The sequence below is a fragment of the Ovis canadensis genome, chromosome 2 (genome assembly GCF_042477335.2).
Source record: "Ovis canadensis isolate MfBH-ARS-UI-01 breed Bighorn chromosome 2, ARS-UI_OviCan_v2, whole genome shotgun sequence".
In the NCBI taxonomy this organism is placed as follows: Eukaryota; Metazoa; Chordata; class Mammalia; order Artiodactyla; family Bovidae; genus Ovis; species Ovis canadensis.
Window position 1 is genome coordinate 240,829,977 of NC_091246.1, and position 17,985 is coordinate 240,847,961.

The 17,985-nt window shown below is 52.0% G+C and overlaps 3 protein-coding genes and 1 long non-coding RNA gene across 33 annotated transcripts; 2 read left to right on the top strand and 2 right to left on the bottom strand.

Annotated features, from left to right (window-relative positions):
• Positions 1 to 16: 16 nt before the first annotated feature.
• EIF3I (eukaryotic translation initiation factor 3 subunit I) lies at positions 17 to 8,209 on the bottom strand. Its single transcript, XM_069578741.1, has 11 exons — positions 7,674 to 8,209; positions 7,488 to 7,580; positions 6,166 to 6,253; positions 5,798 to 5,863; positions 4,579 to 4,728; positions 4,364 to 4,491; positions 1,574 to 1,684; positions 1,376 to 1,465; positions 991 to 1,064; positions 385 to 477; positions 17 to 256 (listed from the first exon to the last, which is right to left on the bottom strand). The coding sequence occupies exons 1-11, from the start codon at positions 7,674 to 7,676 to the stop codon at positions 175 to 177; spliced, it is 978 nt and encodes a 325-aa protein (XP_069434842.1). The 5' UTR covers positions 7,677 to 8,209; the 3' UTR covers positions 17 to 174.
• On the top strand, positions 7,468 to 12,788 carry TMEM234 (transmembrane protein 234). Of its 3 annotated transcripts, XM_069578746.1 has the most exons (6): positions 7,754 to 7,812; positions 8,094 to 8,245; positions 9,055 to 9,121; positions 11,672 to 11,764; positions 12,020 to 12,073; positions 12,447 to 12,788. In XM_069578746.1, the coding sequence occupies exons 1-6, from the start codon at positions 7,797 to 7,799 to the stop codon at positions 12,593 to 12,595; spliced, it is 531 nt and encodes a 176-aa protein (XP_069434847.1). In that variant the 5' UTR covers positions 7,754 to 7,796; the 3' UTR covers positions 12,596 to 12,788. The 3 variants fall into 3 exon arrangements, with proteins under 3 accessions (XP_069434846.1, XP_069434847.1, XP_069434845.1); XM_069578745.1 differs by having other exon boundaries at positions 7,468 to 7,812; positions 12,020 to 12,788; XM_069578744.1 differs by lacking the exon at positions 12,020 to 12,073 and having other exon boundaries at positions 12,399 to 12,788.
• Positions 12,789 to 12,790: 2 nt separating this feature from the next.
• Positions 12,791 to 17,639, bottom strand: DCDC2B (doublecortin domain containing 2B). 28 transcript variants are annotated; one of them, XR_011254728.1, is made up of 10 exons: positions 17,340 to 17,631; positions 16,389 to 16,440; positions 15,881 to 15,957; positions 15,505 to 15,636; positions 15,050 to 15,196; positions 14,906 to 14,945; positions 14,262 to 14,372; positions 13,592 to 13,695; positions 13,320 to 13,493; positions 12,791 to 13,204 (listed from the first exon to the last, which is right to left on the bottom strand). XR_011254728.1 is itself a non-coding variant. In XM_069578713.1 (10 exons), exons 1-10 carry the CDS (start codon positions 17,603 to 17,605, stop codon positions 13,130 to 13,132), a joined length of 1,263 nt encoding a protein of 420 aa, XP_069434814.1. In that variant the 5' UTR covers positions 17,606 to 17,630; the 3' UTR covers positions 12,791 to 13,129. The 28 variants fall into 28 exon arrangements, 27 of the variants coding, with proteins under 27 accessions (XP_069434814.1, XP_069434813.1, XP_069434816.1 ...); XM_069578713.1 differs by having other exon boundaries at positions 14,177 to 14,372; positions 17,340 to 17,630; XM_069578712.1 differs by having other exon boundaries at positions 14,147 to 14,372; positions 17,340 to 17,630.
• Positions 15,264 to 16,683, top strand: LOC138434296 (uncharacterized). Its single transcript, XR_011254729.1, has 2 exons — positions 15,264 to 15,979; positions 16,157 to 16,683. It is a non-coding gene; the product is annotated as an uncharacterized lncRNA (long non-coding RNA).
• Positions 17,640 to 17,985: the final 346 nt, after the last annotated feature.

The following is a 17,985-nucleotide window of genomic DNA, read 5'->3' on the forward strand; positions in this document are numbered from 1 at the left end:
TCTGACCAGAAACCACTGATTTCCAAACTAGTTTATTTCATAGAGTCCAAAAGCTCCTGTGACCCTGGCTCAGATGGAGGTCCGGCTTCCTTGTGTGTGTGCGGCTGCGTGGTGATTGCAGATCACCCGTGCCCCCTGTAGAGGAAGCGCCAGGGAATTCCCAGGTCTGGCTTATTAAGCTTCAAACTCAAATTCAAAGTACTGTGGGTCGAAGTAGTGGATGCGGACGTAACCATCTTCGCCACCGCTGCTGTAGCTGCAAAGAGACAGCCAGGGTCCAGTCAGAGGCCTGCCCTTTGGGAAGCAGGCCTGGGGGACAGGACGTGGGAAAGGAGCAGAGGTGGGCAAACCAGGGCTGGCTCAGCCCCCTTCACCAGGCCCTACCTCTTGCCATCAGGATGGAAGGCAACACTGTTGATAGGTCCGAAGTGACCCTTGACTCTTCCAAACTCTTCTTCAAAGGCCAAGTGGAAGAACCTAGAGGAAAGAGCAGGGTGGGAAGCAACAGTTCATTCAGTCCCCATCTCCTACGAAAACACGTCAACGGGAACCATTCCCCAAACAAAACTATAAAGCAGGGAAACTGGGATAAGGGGGAAATGAATGAGAACAAAACAAGATGAAGTTGGGAGAAGACTGGACCCAAATGTCTTCCTTGCTATGTGCTGGGCAGTGCTCTTAAAAGCTTCACAACTATTAACTTATTTAATCTGCATACTGTTATGAGTTAAGTATAGTATCACTGTGCCCATTATACAGTCAAGGATGATTGGGCATAGACAACTCCAATGATGTGCAGGGCTTCAGAGTGAGCCCAAGAGTTCATGCTCTTAACTACTGTATCAGACACTTGTCACAGGAGGGCCCCCAGTCTGGCTGCACTCCCAACAGCCAGTGAATTAAGGAAAGTTTCCTTGGTTATCCGGTTTGTGGCCATTGTGAGAGACACCTCATGATGTTTCTGTTTGGAAGCTCTCCTTCCCCCTTTACCTGGCCTCGAACTTGCCAATCCTGGTGGAGGTGGTAGTTACATCCATGGCTTCCTGACCACCGCCCAGCACCACCTGAAGGGAAGAAACTCTAGATGGGTCCAAAGAGCAGGCAAGTCCATTTTCCATTTCTTCCCCCAACCCTAAAAGCCTTTAGTATCTCCTACATCAGACTGGGAAGATATTAAGGGTAAGGAACAAACATCCCTCAGCCACCTCCTGCCCTGCCCCCAGAGCTTCCCCATCATTCACCTTTGTTCCTGCTCTGAGATCTCCTCTCTGCCTGACACTATTTTCCCCCAAAGCTCTTTTCTTAATTGCTAGACAAACAGCTAGATCCTGGAAACAAGGAGTCTTTAGCAGGAAGCTTGTCTGGGTTTCCTTACATGATCGTAGTTGGGAGAGAGGGCAGCTGAGTTGACAGGTCGTTCTGTCCGGAAAGTCTTCTGGTGTTCAAGGGTTGTGGAGTCGAAGAGCTAGAGAGAAGGCAGAGGAGATGTCTCTAAAAGGAGTCTTCTTGGGGGAAGATGAGAGCCCTGCGGGAGGGTAGGAGCAGGCCTGCCAGACTCCTTGCCCAGGCTCACCTTGGCAGTGTTGTCCTTGGATGCAGTGACGAACATGGTCATATCCCTGGATAACTGGATGTCATTGATCTGCCGGGAGTGCTCCTTAACATTCACCAGTACCTCCCCAGACTGCGGACAGAAGAGGGAGGCTCTGACCAGCTCCATTCCCAGCACCCCAGGCTCAGCCAGAATTCTGGACTCTTTCTCATCCCATGAAGGAGGGGGAGGTCAGGTGGGGTCTGCCTTAGTATCCCCTGAATCAACATTTACTCCCACTACCAAGCCCAATCTGGCCCAAGTGTGCAGGTTTCATAAACACTGCTAGTCCACCTAGGAAAACACACACTTATGGTGACACCTATTAATTAATCATCATGTAACAGTAGAGCAGTTCCATTTAATCCTTCTTCCAAAAAATACTGAATGGCTACTATTTGCCAGAAGCAGAATATGAGATGGTTAGACAGCCTCACTGACTCCATGGACATGAATCTGAGCAAACTCTGGAAGATAGTGGAGGACAGAGGACCCTGGCATGCTGCAGCCCATAGGGTTGCAAAGACATGGACACAACTTAGTGACTGAATAACAGCAGCAGCAGCAACACTATCTGCCAAGCACTGTGCTAAGCACTTAACAACACTTATTTTCTTTTAATCCCCACAACAATCCTATGAAGTGGATATTTTACCACAATTTTAAAAGGAAACTATGGTTCAGATAGGTGGTGTGACTTGGAGATCTCAAAACCAGTAAAAGGCAGAACCCACTGGCATCTCCTTCCCTCGCAGGGTCTTGGGCACAGTTCATGAGGACCGATGCTCATCCAGCCTTTTTTCAGGTCTTCTCAAAGGGCTCTTTCATCTGATTTCCCTTCCCACTTACAGAACCTGCCAGACTATGTAGTACAAAGAGTTTTAGAATCTGCCCTTAAAAGTACATCTCTGTGGGAGTTCCTTGGTGGTCCAGTGGTTAGAACTCAGTGCTTTGACTACTGATGGCCTGGATTAAATCCCTAAGTGGGGAACTAGGATCTTGCAAGCCTTGCAGCATGGCCTAAAAAAAAAAAACAACCAACCTCTCTGTGCCTTGATTTCTCTATTTAGGAAACAAGATTATTAAAAGCCCCTAGGAGTAATTCCCTGGTGGTCCAGTGGGCAGGACTAGTAACAAACAAACAAGTCCCCAGGATCCCTGTAAGGACACTGTGTGTGTGTGCTCAGTCATGTCCAGCTCCTCGTGACCCCATGCACTGCAGCCCCCCAGGCTTCTATGTCCAGGGATCTTCCAGGCAAGAATTCCAGAGTGGGCTGCCACTTCCTCCTCCAGGGGGTCTTCCTGACGTGAGGACACCGGGACTGGGTCTTACCTGAATTTGAGTGATGGGCGCCTGGCATGCGCTCTGCAAACATTTGTGAAGATGACTAAACGGCCTCAAGCACTGGGCCTCACACAGACTCTCAGAAGACTGCCATCTCCTTCCCTGAGTTACTTTCACCCACTGTCAGGGAAGACTATCTTCGTCTCCTCCATGGACACAGGGTAGGGAGGCATCTGGCGCCTCCATTTTGGGGAACAAGCACCAGTTTTGCAGTCAGGCCTACCTGAGGGCACAGATCAGCTCCACTGTTCACTAGCATCAAGCACTATTCATGGCCTTGACCTTGGTTCCCATTCCCTTCCTGAAGGTAGGCCTGGTGGACCACAGCCAGTGCTTGTTGAGTGACTGACCAACCTTTATGATATCACATCCCAGCATTCCCCAGAAACCCAGGAGCCCACGTGAGAAATCTGAGACAGCCTGGACCCCACCCTTTCGGTCACCCTCCCTCTTACCGGTCACCCTGAATGTCTCCTGCCAGGTGCCCCACATCCCTGTCACTACTGCCTAGTTTTTGTGCATTCTCCAATCTGGCCTGTGAGAGCTTTCTAAAGGAAAAAACCTGGGACTTCCCTGGTGGTCCAGTGGTTAGGAATCCATCTTACAATGCAGGGGATGTGGGTTTGATCCTCAGTCGGAAAACTAATATCCCACATGAAGACTGAGAGCCACAGCCGAGTTCACACACTCTGGGGTGCCACCACCAAGACCCGATACAGCCAATATATAATCAATCAACAAATATTTTAAAAAATAAGAGAAAACCTGATCATCATAACCATTTGAAGATTCCTCCTGCCTAAGGGGAAATCACAGCTCCGCAATCTAGTCCCCGTCCCCCTTCCCCAACACTGCATTCCAGTGAGACCAAACTCCCATTCCTGAAGGATTTGCCTACTCCCTCAACTCTGTGCCTCCGCACACACTGCTCCTGTCTGTGGAGCAACCCCCTCTTCTGGCTTGAAGCTCCATTTATTCTTCACAGCTTAATGTGCATGCCACCTCTTCTGTGACAGAGGGCACTTTCTGTACTTGGTTGAAACCTCAGTAGTGGCACAGCTCACAACCTGACCCATGTGCCAACTGTTTGCAGCCTGTCTCCCAGGGCAGGGTCCATGTCTGATTCCCTTCTTTGTCCTGAGTCTAGCATGGAGCCTGCCACTCAGTGTGGGCAGGGAAACGCTTAATTGTGATCACTGGTAACATGCCCGAGTACTCTATGACAAGTTTTTCAAACACCTGAGGTCATCTGATGCTTGAAACATCTTACAGATAAACAGGCTCTGTAAAGTTATGTAATACGACCAAGATCACATACTTAGAAAATGGTGAAGTCTGTGTGAGTCTGGCCCTCGCTCTCAACCCCCAGGCTCATCCTGCCTCTCACAGAGAATCATTCTGATGGACGTAGGCCTCACCCACCTTACCTTGGCACTATACTGGTTGAGCTCTCCACCTTCGTGGCCTGCGATGATGCACTCTCCCAGAGGTCCCCAGACGGCACTGGTGATCTTGGAGTCGTTGCAAGGGATCCTCATGTAGGGCTCATTGCTGTCTGTGTAGGGCAGCACATGTCAGGCCCTGGGCTCTGGAGCCGTGCCCCTCACCTCAGCCCCAGTCCTGTGCCCCAACCGTGGCGCACCGATCTGGCTTGGATCCCGCAGGTCAAAGAAGCTCACGAAGCACTGGTAGCCCATCTGCTTGTCTGTGGAGAACATGATGATGTTGCCCCCAAAATCAAAGCCACAGGTGCGGACTGCTGAATTGGTCTTGAGCAGGGCCAGCTGCTTCCCTGGGAACAGGCAGAGTCTCAGTTAGTCCCCGCCCCCTGCTGATGCCGGGAGGATGTTCTAACCCCCGCCTACCATTACAATGCACTGTTCCTCCTGCACTGGTGACTCTAGCCCCCCCGCCCGTCTTCTTCCCTCGCTGCTGTGGTTTGGGTCAGGTCTTTTAACTTCTCCACAGTCCCTCCTCAGACATCCCGCCACTGTGGCACTCACAACGGACATTGTATCTGTCTCCACCTCTGGAGAATGTGCTTCTCCATAGCAAAGACCTGCTCTAACTTCTCTGCATGTCACCAGTGCCCAGCAAAGACCTGGGAGAGATCTGGGTACCCAGAAAATATTTCCTAAATGGAGCCGTTCAATAGGCTCCCCTGTCTTCTGTCTGTTCCTGCAATGTTCCCCACTGCTACCTGGGCTTGCCAAAGCTAAACATGCTTGGGGACTTCCCCAGCAGTGGTTAAGACTCTGCCTTCCAATGCAGGGGGTGTGGGTTCAATCCCTGGTCAGGGAACTAAGATCCCAGTTGCCACAGGGTGTGGCCAAAAATTAAAAAAAAAAAAAAAAAGAACTGAACAGGCTCTTCCCTGCTCAGGACCCTCCCCAGCATGAAGTCCTACAGAACAGTCATGTTCCTGAGCTCACATTCAAGGCCCGTCTGGCCCTAGCCTGCCTCAGCTTCTCCACTGCTGTGTTTCACCCCCGAGAAGCAGGAACTCCTGCCAGCTCAGATGACTTGGATGTGCCACTTGCTGTGCTTCCACTCCTGCATCTGCCACAGCGATCGCCTCACATGACACTTGCTTTGGGAAGCCTTCCCGGGCTGATCCCATCCGCATTTCAGCCTTCACGTGCCTCCCCCTCAGCTTTCATAGTGCACTGTGCTACCTCTAACAAGGCTTATATCTCACTGGAGTGCCTCTTTTCACCTCTGTCTCCTTATTTTCTTGTCTCTTTTTCCCTAGACTGGGAACCATCTCTGGTTTTATCTCTATTTCCCCAGAACCTGTTGGCCTCAATAAGTATATTGTAGGTCCTCACTGTTTGCTGAAAAAGTGCAGGATCCAGGCTTACCTGTTTCACAGTCCCAGAGACGACAGCTGTTGTCAGCTGAGCCAGTGAGGACATGCTTGGTGTCCCCTGAAGAGGGTGTTAAGAAGCATAACAGAATTCACCCGAGTCCTTGTCCTCTTGGAAGTCCAAGTGAATCATCTCCCTATTCAGCACCAGAGAGCCTTCCTTCTCTCATCCTAACCTCCTCATTCAGAACTGGAACCTGTCCTAAATGTTCCCCGAACTAGTGAACAGACCAAGGAGTAGGAGGTAGGTAGCATCATTCTCCAGACCCCACCAGAGCATCTCAAACTCTCAGCTTCAGGTCAGCAGCTTCTCCATTGCTGGCAGACCCTGGGAGCACAGACTCAGAACAAAGATAAGGATACAGTCAGCGTCCACACACCACACAGCTCCGGTATGGCCCATGTAGGTGCCCAGTCTCTCACCATTCACAGAGTACCATACATTGACAATCTGGAGGATCAAGGACAATGCGACAGGATGATAGGCATTGTGGGCAGAGCCATGGCCTATTTTGCCCCAGAAGCTTCTAGCCAGGCCAGATTCGACCCTCCCCTGCTCATCTCTTGGGGAACAGCAGGTTGCCGGTAAAAAGACCAACTCCTGGATTCTCCTCCTGCTTGCGAAAAAGTCTCCATCATACCAGCCTTTCCCCAGACTCCTAAACCCTTTGAGGAATAAAAGGTCAAGCTGAGTATCAGCCTAGCAAAAGAGTAGTGTTTTGGTGTTCTGTCCAAACGGGAGCCGTTGGTAGGAGAGAAACCTGGGTTCCAGTCCCTGCTCTGCTACTATCTCACTGTATTATTGAAATGTGTGCTTTTCCCCTCTGAACTTCAGTTTTCCCACGTGTAAACTGGCCAGGACAATAACGCCTTTTTCAAAGAGTAGCTGTGAGACTCCAATAAAATAATGTCTAAGGAATTTAAAATGTGTCTAACATTAATATGGTACTCACAAACACTCTTTATTCAAGTAAGCTCTTTATTTGAATAATCTCATTTAATTCTAAAGACAACCCCAAGAGGGAGGTACTATTACTACCCATATTTTGTAAAAAGGGGCTCTTAAAGTTTATAATGGTTAAATGGCATGTTCAAAGTCACACTGCTAGTGAATACAGGACTCAGGATTCAAATCAGGTGTGTCAGCCCCCACGTTTAGCCACTAGGGTTAACTTTCTCCATATGGAGGTGCCTCAAAATGCAGTACTCAAAGGGGCTGTTTGCAGTGAGTGAGTGGCAGGAAGAGGGATGACTGAAATGATACCAAGGACACCTTCTTTAAGGTCTTTATCCTCGCCGCCCCAGGATCAACTTCCCCCTTCTCCAGGTGGTCTGTTCCCCTATCCTTGTAGAATAGTTTTGTTCTTCCCCGGAATGAGCTCCTCTCCGCCCCATGAGCAAGATGACCCACGTCCCCGTCCCCTTTCCACAAGGTACCCTTGCTTTTCTTCTCCCTGGCTACTCCCTCCTATCAACAATGGAGTCCTTTCCCACATCTATCGGTGTAATGCTCTTGCCCTCCAAACCCCGGGCTGATCTCTCCCTACTTCTCAGAACGGGGCACTCCTCGGTTTTTCTCGCAGCAAAACTAGCTTGTCCACCCTTCGCCCCGGGAGAATGAACTCGCCCGCTCCCGGGCCCCCTCCGCAAGGTCCCGGCGGGCCCGCCCTTCGGCCGACGCTCACAGGGTCCTTCGCCACCGTGAAAAGGAGGTCTCCCTCGCGGTTGTACTTGATCTGAGTAATGGACCGCTCATGGCCCTGCAGCAGGATCGGCTTCTGTGGGGACAGGACGGCAGTGTCAGCGCCCAGAATTGGCCCCTACCCCAGCACGGACCCCTACGGCAATACCTTTAACACAGGAGAACTCACCATCCCGGCGGTGACGCGAGGAAAGCGGCAACGTGAGTAGAACCGGAAGAGGCTTTGGCGCCACTTCCGGATTACGAGTCTCCGCCCCCTTTGTTCCCGGAAGTGGAGAGGATCGGCGTTGCCATGGCGGCGACCCTGGGTAAGCGGGCCCCGCCCCTCCCCTCGCTTCCAGACTGCTATCCCAAGTTCATTTCTTACTCCCTCCTCCACCACCTAACCCCGACCCTTGCTACAACCCCGAACTTGGGCTCCAGGATCCATCTCCCCGGCTTCCCGGGGCCTGTCCTACCCGCCAATCAGACCCGGGGCGTCGGAGAGCAAAGAAGGGATGTGGGAGCGGCGGGGTGGGAATGGGAGACCGGAGGAGGGCTAAGGCCGTGCGGTGGGGCGGCGGGGGATGTCACTCGTCTCTCCATACAGGGCAGGTGCTGGCTCTGGTGCTAGTGGCCGCTCTGTGGGGTGGCACACAGCCATTGCTGAAGCGGGCCTCCTCTCGCCTGCAGCAGGTTCATGAGCGGACCTGGGCCCGGCAGTTGCTGCAGGAAATGAAAACCTTGTTCTTGAATCCCGAGGTGCGTCTGTGAATGAGTCCTCTCTAGAGGGTAGCAGCTAAGAATTTGGTCTCTGGAGTCAAACAGATCAGGCTCAAAATCTGTGCTCCACCACTTACTCGCCAGAAGCTCTTGGATGAGTCTTGTTTGCCTTGAGTCTCAGTTTCGTCATCTGTAAAATGGGGATAATAAGGGTAACCGTCTTACGGGGCAGTTGTGAGGGTTAAGTGAGGTGAGGCACTAAAGCAGTTAGCAGTGGGCCTTATACATATTATAATTAGGTTTCAAGTCTCTGATGCCCTGAGCAGCTAGTAATATTTTATTATGGTGATCCTTCCAACAGACTTTTCCAGAGGGAGGGCTTAGGGCTTAAATTGGCCCTGGGGAGGGGGGCATAAGGGAGAATCTAGAGTACTGCTTCTGAGCTCAATGCTGCCAGTCTCGGCTGGTGGGAAAGTCATAGACACAACTGCCTCTCAGGGGTAAGGGCTTTGAGTGAGGTACAGACAAAGTGCTTTGTGAGTTCAGAGGAGGGAGGCTGGAGCTAGGCGACTGAGGGAAGGTTTCTTGGAGAGAGGAACACTGGCGCTCAGGGACTTGCAGGATGGGGAGGACAGAAACCAGCGGGGCTGAGGGGGAGGGCATTCAGGGCAAAGGCATGGGGTTCAGTCAGTGATGTTCCCTCTGCCCTGGAAGGGTCCTTTTCAGATGGCTTGGGCCCTAGCCCTTACAGCTACCCCTCCCTCCAAGGAAAGGCTTATCTCGAAGCTCAAAGAAGGCAGCCCTGCTCAGTTAAGCAATCACACTGACTAGTTTTCTTCTGTTTCCAGTACCTGATGCCCTTTTCTCTCAACCAGTGTGGCTCCCTTCTCTATTACCTCACCTTGGCATCAGCAGGTGGGTCTCTGGCTTAGAACCGCTATACTTAGGATGGAGGGAATGTCTCAAACACCTTGTTGCCATGAGTGAGGGATTGGTTCCATATTTGCACCCTCTTCTCTAGGCAGTAGAGTATGGTGGTTTGGTTATGAGTATGCTGCCAGGCACAGGGTTGGTTTGAAGCCTGGCAATCTTGTGCAGCAGCAGAGAAAGAAAGTTCCTTTGGCTGTGTGAAGGGTTTGTGTGTGTGTGTGTGTGTACCATGCAGTTTATGGGATCTTAGTTCCCTGACCAGGGATCAAACCCAGGCCCACTGCAGTGGAAGCACAGAGTCCTAACCACCGGACCGACAGCAAATTCCCCAAGGGCTGCCTTTGACACTCTTGCTTCCACTGCTAACTGCCTGGCTGACCTTGGGCAAGTCTCTTATTTGAACCTTGATTTTTTATGGTTGACTTCATAGCACTGAGAGAATTGAGTTCAGTATTGAGAAGCATCCGGAGCAGTACCTGGTGCACGATGGACTGGAGGAGCTCTATAAGGATAAATTTCTTTCCCCCTATTGTTGTGTGCCCTCTCCTGCATCAGATACTGTTCTAGTTTTACACATTTAAAAAAATTCTCAGCCCAGCCTTATAAAATGGACATGATTGTCTCCACCAAGGCAATGAAGTTACAAAACTTTGGGCAACTTATTTCATCTCTTAAGTCCCACAGCGTGTCAGTGCAGAAGAATGCGAAGCCATCTATTGCTAAAGTTTATGCTCTTGAACTTTGCTAAGAGAAGTTTTTGCTATAACTTTGCTATAACTCACCTGGAGTCTCACCTGGGCACCCCCCCCCCCAGGGATTTGAGGGGAGTTTGGGCCCCAAATAACCCTGGGAAAACCCCTCAGAAGTCATGGGAGGGGCTAGGCCCACCTCCAGATCTGCCATGTCAGCTTCAACTAGCATCACTCCACTTTCATCTGTTTTACGTTTTGGGCTTCTCATAAGACTTCATTTAAAAGAAAGTTTGAAAGCCTCTGGCACTCCCTGCTGCCCAGAACACTGAGTGCTCTGGAAAAATGCCTGCAGTTAGCCTTTTACCAAGTTTTGAGCAAACTGGAATTTCAGGATCCTCTTATCTCACCACTTACCCTGCCTGTATCCATTCTAATAATCAGAACAGTGGTCACTATTTATTCAGGCAAGGATATACACATGTTATCATATTTCATCTTACAACAACCCTTTTGTAAGACGACGCTGTTATTTTGCTATCACTGTTTTTCAGGTAGGGAACAGGCTCAGAGTGTTTGACTGATCTAGCCAAGGTCACGTAGGGAAACCTGGGTCTGCCTCACTCCAGTGTCCTATTCTTTCCTCACACTATGCTGCTTCCCTCTCCCATCTGCTGTTGCCAACCAGTCTTTAGCAACCACTACATTCTGTGTTGTGTAAGGTTAAGGAAAGGTCTCTGAGTAGGCGGCAGTTGTGTCCGTTTCTTGGATGGCCAATAGCAGCCATGGCTGCGCCTCGCAGGGGATGAGCAGCTGCGCAGTTCTCTCCTCCTCTGCCTGGAACAGGTGAGGCCTGGGAGGGCTGGGAAAGAATGTGCTGAGGAGCCAACGTGCACAGCCTGCCTGGCAGTTATGAGTCTTGCAAACAAGTAACTCAGTTTCTGATTTATCCATTAGTTTTTTTGGTTTTATTTATTTTTTGGTATGTGTTTTAAGAACACAACATAAAATCTGTCTTCTTAAATAGCTTCAAATGTACAAAATTTAAGTGTAATGCATTTTAAGTTAAGAGTATTGTTAACTCCGCTAAGTCTTTTTGAAGTTTCATTTATTGAAGTCAGAGCTTCAAAACTAAGCAACAGATCCTGGACTGTGGTGACCTCTACTTAAGAACCAGCCCTGTGGGGCGTGTCCTGTACCCGTTCCTATCTCTGACGTTTTTGGTCTTAACATAATTCCATGAGGCCCAAGCCCGAACTGAAACAGAAACAAATGTGCTTCGCCTGCTGTTTTGCTTTGTCCTTATCCATTTAGTTCTACTACCTCTGGAGTCGGGCAGACCTCGGTTTAAATCCTGTTTGCCTCCATTTACGTGGTGTCTTTGAGCCTTTGTTTCCATTATGATGCTAATGCGCTTCCTGCATTGTTGTTAAGAAGATTGACTTGATGTGTACACAAAGCACCCGTGTGCTTGGTAAGTGGCGCTGTGTTTGGCGTTACTGCACTCTTGCTACTGTAGCCTTTGGGTTTGGGGTACCTGTCTGTCCAAATGTCCTTGAGATCACAGTAGTTCGGTTGGAGTGCAACGACCTCATCCTTACCAGCAAACCAAGATGGTCCCAGACCTTGTAGTTTAGGTTTTCTTGCTGGAATCCTGAGGGAGCACTGAATTTGAAGTCAGGAGACCTGGGTTTGAATCCTGAGCTTTGCTGTGACTTTATCTGAAAACTGGGGTCATGAGACACCTTTTTTAAAACGGTCTTGATGATGTAATGAAAGTGTTTTGTGCCTAGAAAGACTTTTTTTTTTTTGCATCTCAGAGATTCTTTTCATTCTGATCACCCAGATCTGACCCTAGCTGTGCCCATCAGTAACTCTCTGGCCATCATCTTTACACTGATTGTTGGGAAGGTCCTTGGAGAAGATATTGGTGGAAAACGTAAGTCAGGACACTGCAAGTTCGGGAAGGCACTACTTGGACTTTGACACCCCGGGTTAGTTTTTTTCCTGTGACCAGATGAGGAGAGGCTCTTCCCTCATCCTGCCCTTGCCTCTGTAGCTCTCCTGCCTCCTTGTTGCCATCAGAGTTGCTTTCCCCTGGGTAGTTCCCATCTGAGCCCTTCCCTCAGCCCTGTGTCAGCTACTACTGGCATGGCTAGTCTCAGAGCTCCTCAATTTCTACCCATTATCCCAGGAGCATTTGCTGGCATGGTGCTCACCGTGGCAGGAATTACACTCTGCATCACAAGCTCAGTGACCAAGACCCAAGGGCAACCGTCTGCACTTTGAGTGAACCAAGGCCACCTCCAGCTCTGCTATCTCCAGGAAACCCTTGGGCCATGAGGTGGAGGCAGTGAGCCTGGGAATTAGGCCTCCCACGCCAGCCCCAGCCCCAGCCTCAGCTTCCTCACCTCCTGGGATAACTACCTCATGGATCATAATAAGAGAACAAGAGTGAAAGGGTTTTGTAACTTTCACGTGCTGTTCAACCACTCAGATTTAGCGCAAGAGACTTCACCCTCACCCTCAGCAGCCCTCGTGCCCCAGCAGCACTCTCTCTGCTGTCTCGTCAGGTCTCCAGAGCTGTCACTGTTACTATGGCCTGACCTGGACTATCCCAGCAGCTGGGCGGTGGACTGCAGAACCCCAGCTGCACGGAGAAGGCCAGCTACAGCCTCTGGGCCAGAAATGCAAGCAGGAGGCCTCCAGGGCTCAGCCTTCGCTGGCTGAGGGGGGAACTGAGGGGAAAGTGCATAAGAATAGCAGATGACATGTGGGAGAGGAGCTGGCTGTTAGCCTCCCTGTCCCTCCCATGAGGTGGGTGTAAATCCTCAACTGCCTGCCTCCCTCAAACGCCTGTGGGCCCCGGCACTGCCCAACTCCAGTGTGTGGAGCAATGCTGGGTGAGCAGTTGTTGTTGAGTCACTAAATCAGTTGTCTGTAATAAATCTGTAGTAAACAGATGGAGGTTAGTAAGTATTCTTTTATTGTGACAGACCCGCTCCCATGTTTGTGGTCTGTCTCCCAAACCCAGCTGGCTACTCCTTTCTGTGGCCAGAGACTCTCATAAGGAAACGGCCTCTGTAGCTGGAGCTTCTCTGCTCTGAAAGGAAAGGAAGACGGGGGTGTAGGTTTACGAGCAGAAGAGCCGGACTGAAGGGGTTGCATCATACCCTGTGAGCGCAGAGGAGACGCTGGTTCCTTGAGAACAGGCTGCTGGAGGCTGAGGATAAAAGGTAACTGCAGAATGAAGCTCCCCAGTTCCTGGCTGGAGCTGCCGGATCTCAAGATGGTGGAGCAGGCATCAGGCTGAGATAGCTGCCCCAGCCTCAGGCTGTTTTTCCAGGAACAGGACCTCTTCCACTATCTGTGCTGTCGGCTGGAGGAGGAAGGCCACACAGAACGGAGCCATTGAGCACCCCAGTCCAGCCTCCAGCCTTTAGCCTGGGGTTTCCCAACCCCAGGAAAGGAAGAGACCAGAAATCTGGACCCACCATTTCATTTAACATAGGAACTCGGGCTCTGAGAAGGTTTGATTTGTTCACAGACACAAGGGAGAATTGTTTCTGGGACCCAGGGCTGCTGGTTTCCAGCTCAGAACTCCTGTCCCAACATGTGGCTTCCAGGGACTTCTCTGGCTTCCAATGCAGTGGGTGTGGGTTTGATCCCTGGTTGGGGAATTAAGATCCCACATGCTGCAGGGTACAGCAAAACAAACCATACAAGCAAAACAAAAGCCAACACACGGCTTCCAGCCCCAGCCCACCTGATCCCAGGGCTCTTCTGTCTGGGTGTCTTCATCATCTGCTACTTCCTGGGCCCCTGCCGTCTCCTTCCTTGGGTGGGGAGCCCCATACACTCCCTTGGTTCCTGATGTGGAAGGCAAGAGACCAACGCTGAGGCTGAGGAGTCCTCAACATTCTTTCCCTAGACTTTATCAGCCCCCTCCCTGGCCCTGAGCCTCGCTCATGACCTGCGAGGATGGAGGTTAGTTCGGAGGCAGGCCTTTGGCCCCCATCCCCAACCCTTCCAAATCCCACCCCTGAAATTCATGGCTTCGAGTTTTCACGTGCTTCTTTTCGTAAACCAGGCCCCCATGAAAAGGCAAAGGACTGGCTATGCACATGACGGGGTAGGAGACAGTTGTGCTGAAGTCAAGACCAGCTCTGGACCATGGAACTCCCTCCCCGTCCTGTGTCATCCCCAGCAGGCACCATCCCATGTCGCTGCCACCCCATGTCGCTGCCACCCCATGTCGCTGCCACCCCATGTCGCTGTCAGGGGCTGGCTGAGAAGGCCTTGAATTCTGGGGTCCCCTCGCCTGGTGGAAACGAGAGCGTGGGGTGCATGCCTCTTGGCTCAGTAGCTCGCTGGGGTCTGGCACAGAAAGCGGATGGCGCCATTTGTCTGGCTCCGTCTGGAGAGGACTGGCTTGCCTGTGCCCTGTGGCCCTGCAGGGGGAACGCTGAGCGTCGGCCGTGGTTGCAGGCTGTCCTTGCCTTCTCCACTCCCAGTCCAGGTGCGAATGCCTCTGATGCCTTTGGCAGCTGGGAGAGGAGAAGCCATCCACCTTCACAGCCTGCGTCTTCCCTCCCTGCTCCCTCTTCCATCAGGCTGCTTTATCCAGGGACATAGTAGATGATGCCTGGTGTTCTAAATGCCCAGTGAAATCAGGTTGTGTCCTCCTACCCTTAACTCACTGGCTCATCTCTTGGGAGGGCTCAGGCCTGGGATAAGACGGGAAGCTGACAAGCATTTTGGACCCTGCTATGCCAGATATACTGATTTTCCCAGCATCCAATCTGGCATCAGGTCCAGCAACTCAGAGTCCTGAAGATCTTCATAGAGCCCAGATAAGCTGACTTTCAGACCTGGTCCTGGTCTGGCTGCTCAGTATCTGTGTTACCCTGAACAAATCACACCACTCCTCTGAACTTCAGCCTGTCCTCTAGAAAATGGGAATAACAATCTTTATTTCACAAAACTATTGAGAGTATACAGTACAATAAGGTCAGAGCCTCAATGGGAAGCTAGTCACTTCCTTCTTTCCCGCCCCCCAACAACACCCTGGGTCACCTACCACCTGCTTGTGGGGCCTGGACTTTGGACCTGGGGGATGCCTGCAATGAAAAAAGAGAAGGCTTATAGGGGGCAGAGCAGGACATGGAATCAGGGTGGCTTCCTTTGCTCTAACCTGCCTCCTCTCCCCCTCATATATACATACCAGCAGCCCCTGGGCAGTGAGGGACTGGGCACCAGCAGCTCCAGATAGGGGAGGGCCTTGAACTCATCCTCTCCAACGGCCACATAGTAATGGCCGCTCATCAGAGCCTCCCTTGCTGACAGTGGGAGCCCATCCAGGGTGCAGAGCCTGGGAGAGAGGTGAGTACAATAAGGGCCAGTGAACAAGGTGGATTGATATTCAGCAGACTGTGAGAGGGTGGGTACAGCTCTTCCAAGGTGCCTGGCAGCTGCTGGTCCTCTGGGTACCAGGGCCAGTCCCCCAGGCTCCACCCTGGCTCCAAGGGCTGGGTTGGAAGGGCCTTTCCCTCTGGCGCAGAAAGAAGTCCCCTTTGGGGAAACATACTTTCCTTTGGCCTTTTCATCTTCCAGGAAGGCCAGAACCAGTAGGGCGGCTCCCTTTGGGGACATTCGGGTTTCCGCAGTCCCCAGACTCACTTGCGCACAACCCCGGTTTGTAATTTCACCTTCTCCGTCAGGAGCTTCAACACTGCTTCCCAGTCCTTGCTGGCAGCCTGGGACAGCTTCAGGCTGAACGGAGGACTTAACAGGTCCCCATTCCTGAACACACTGGGACAAAGAGCAGCCTGGTAAGGGGAACGGTCCTCAGAACGCCTTACACGTGAGAGGAGGATGGCACTGGGGCCAGAAGACAGTCAGACCCGGTGCATGGGTCCCCCTTCACCCAGTAAGCATGTTGGACTTTTCCCATCCCTACCAGTCACCAGGAGTTCCTGGAACAAATCCACCTACTTTTCCTTGGCCTCACTGAAACAAAAATCTATGCCCCCGCCTCCCCAACACAGGCACTCACTGGATGTAGCAGGGGGAACCTGCAGGTAGCTGCCGTCCAAGGGCCCCATCACACAGCTGCCGAGTCATGGGAAGACCCTGAAACCCATCAGGTCCCCAGGTCAGGAACGCACTGAGGCCTTTGGTCAGGGGTAGGTCAGTCTAAGGTGGGTAGCGTGAGGGAAAGGAACCAGACGGGCGGAAGAGAGGGTAAGGAGGGTGGGACCGTCACACCTTTTACCACAGGGTACCTCCCTAAGTCACATTCTTAACCCCCTCCCATCCCTCTGTTTTATAGCGTCCTCTTTCCTCTGAGGACCACAGCCTGGAGATAAAAGGTTGCAAAAGGTGCAGGGAACAGCATTTTGAAATCCTGCACCCTGGGAAGGCTAGCAGTTGGCTCCAGAGTAGGTGTGGAGAGCCGCAGATCCAGCTGCTTCTGGGGCCCCTGACCTCCCAGACCAAAGTGGGAGCCGTCCCAGAGGAGGGGGAGAACAGAGGGCTGGGGGCTGGCCTGCCCCAGGACTCACTGCCAGTCTGCTGCTCTTCCCACCTGGATCCTTCCCTCCAGGGGGTAAATAGCTGAAAGGACAGAGAGGTCACAGGTCATCTTGGGGAGCCAGGGGAACTCAGCAGCCCAGCAGCTGCCAGAGGGCGGGGCTGGGGCCCAGCTCACCAGGTCTCCCTTCCCAGTGAAACAGTCTCAAGTCATCTCAGTCCAGAAACAGATGCTGATACTTGAACCTGCCTTAGGCCCTGCATGTATCAGGCTGCACATCCAGTCAGGGCACAAACCATATAATTAAAGGTTTAAATCCTCCTGTATCTCAGAGAGATGTTCTCCTTCATGGGGTATGTGGTTTCATCTCATTTTGTATGAGACAGAACAAAGACTCCCTAAGTAACATGGGAGTGACCAAGCCCAGATTCTAAGTCTGTCTAGCTCCCAACTCCTGGCTCCTTAGGTTACAGCGAGCAACCTTTCAGCTGAGAGTGGAGGAAGACCTGGAAGCCAGATCTGAGTTGGAAGCTCAGACACTGAAATTAGTCTCCCATCTTGGAAAGCACAGCCACACCCTGTAAAGGGTGATCCCAGCCTACTGGAGAGCACGGGATGCCTATGGATGGATTTAGAGTATTTGGTGGTGGTGGTGATGGGGGTGATAAGGATCCCATCAGGAAGAGCCTTTGGAAAAGGGGGCTCAGCTAGCATGAGAATGTTCTTCTTCCCATGGTTTGGTCCTGGCTGGATAGGCATGATCATCAGCGTCAGACTCTTGACTTGAACAGTGGTGCCACTTGTGTTGTCTACTCCTAGGCAGCTTAGGACTATCCTGATTTACCCTTCCAAAGACTGGGGTAAGACCACCCGCCTTACAGGACTGTTAATGTCCCATGAGTGAGCTACTTGGTCAGTACTGACTGCTGCTGTTGCTATTACCTCCCTCCCCAGGCTCTTTGACCACCCCCAGCCCACTCACGGGAGCTTGTGGAAATGTTCGAAACCCGCAGCCACATACAGCCCTCCGTTCTGCAGGTCTGCCAGGTCGGTGACAGGGTGGCCATGACAAGGGGTGTAGAGAGCACGCACAGCCACTGGGGCCCGCACAGCCGATGTCACCTCACAGAGGAAGGTCTCCAGGGTGGGGAAGCGGCGTTGAGTCACCACCAGCTGGTGGCCTGGGGAGAAGGGGTCCCCATTCCGGTACACCACTACCTTCTTGGCTGCTGGACTGCCACTGGCCATTGTGTGTCTGTGGCTAGAGACGCAGAGCTGTTGCCAGGCAGCTAAGACAGGGTTGGGAGCAATGCCAATCAGAGGTGGAGTCCTGCCTTTTTACCCAGGAAGGCAGGGAGAGCCTCCATAGGAGCACCTGTCTGCATTCAGGGTCTCCGGTCTGCTCTTGGTGGGGCCTCACAGGAGTAGGGTGGGTCTGGTCATTAGGTATGAAGGAAGAGCCAGGGCTCAGTGAGAGGGGCAGTGGCAGAGATCACACTGAAACACAGATGTTCAGTACTGGGTCGGGGCAGGGATTCTCAGAGCCTCCCCGCCACTGTAGCCCAACAGCACTGGGGGGCTGTTCCCCAAGGATGCTAGTCTGCTCCTGGGCTGTGGCTCTCAGCCAG

Bases quoted from the DNA above. Each gene is read 5' to 3' on its own strand.
- EIF3I (XM_069578741.1), bottom strand. The intron at 5,864-6,165 runs GTATCCTTATCT...CACCCTCTTCAG, and splicing joins GTGGTGTGTGGACGCTGACT to GGGACACCAAGCATGTCCTC. The intron at 478-990 runs GTAAAGGGGGAA...TCTTTCCTCTAG, and splicing joins ATTGGCAAGTTCGAGGCCAG to GTTCTTCCACTTGGCCTTTG.
- TMEM234 (XM_069578746.1), top strand. The intron at 11,765-12,019 runs GTAAGTCAGGAC...CCATTATCCCAG, and splicing joins AGAAGATATTGGTGGAAAAC to GAGCATTTGCTGGCATGGTG. The intron at 12,074-12,446 runs GCTCAGTGACCA...GGACTATCCCAG, and splicing joins AATTACACTCTGCATCACAA to CAGCTGGGCGGTGGACTGCA.
- DCDC2B (XM_069578712.1), bottom strand. From the start codon at position 17,605: ATGGCCAGTGGCAGTCCAGCAGCCAAGAAGGTAGTGGTGTACCGGAAT. The intron at 16,441-17,339 runs GTGAGTGGGCTG...CTGTCCTTTCAG, and splicing joins GAACATTTCCACAAGCTCCC to CTATTTACCCCCTGGAGGGA. The intron at 15,958-16,388 runs GTGAGTCCTGGG...GATGGGTTTCAG, and splicing joins GGAAGAGCAGCAGACTGGCA to GGTCTTCCCATGACTCGGCA.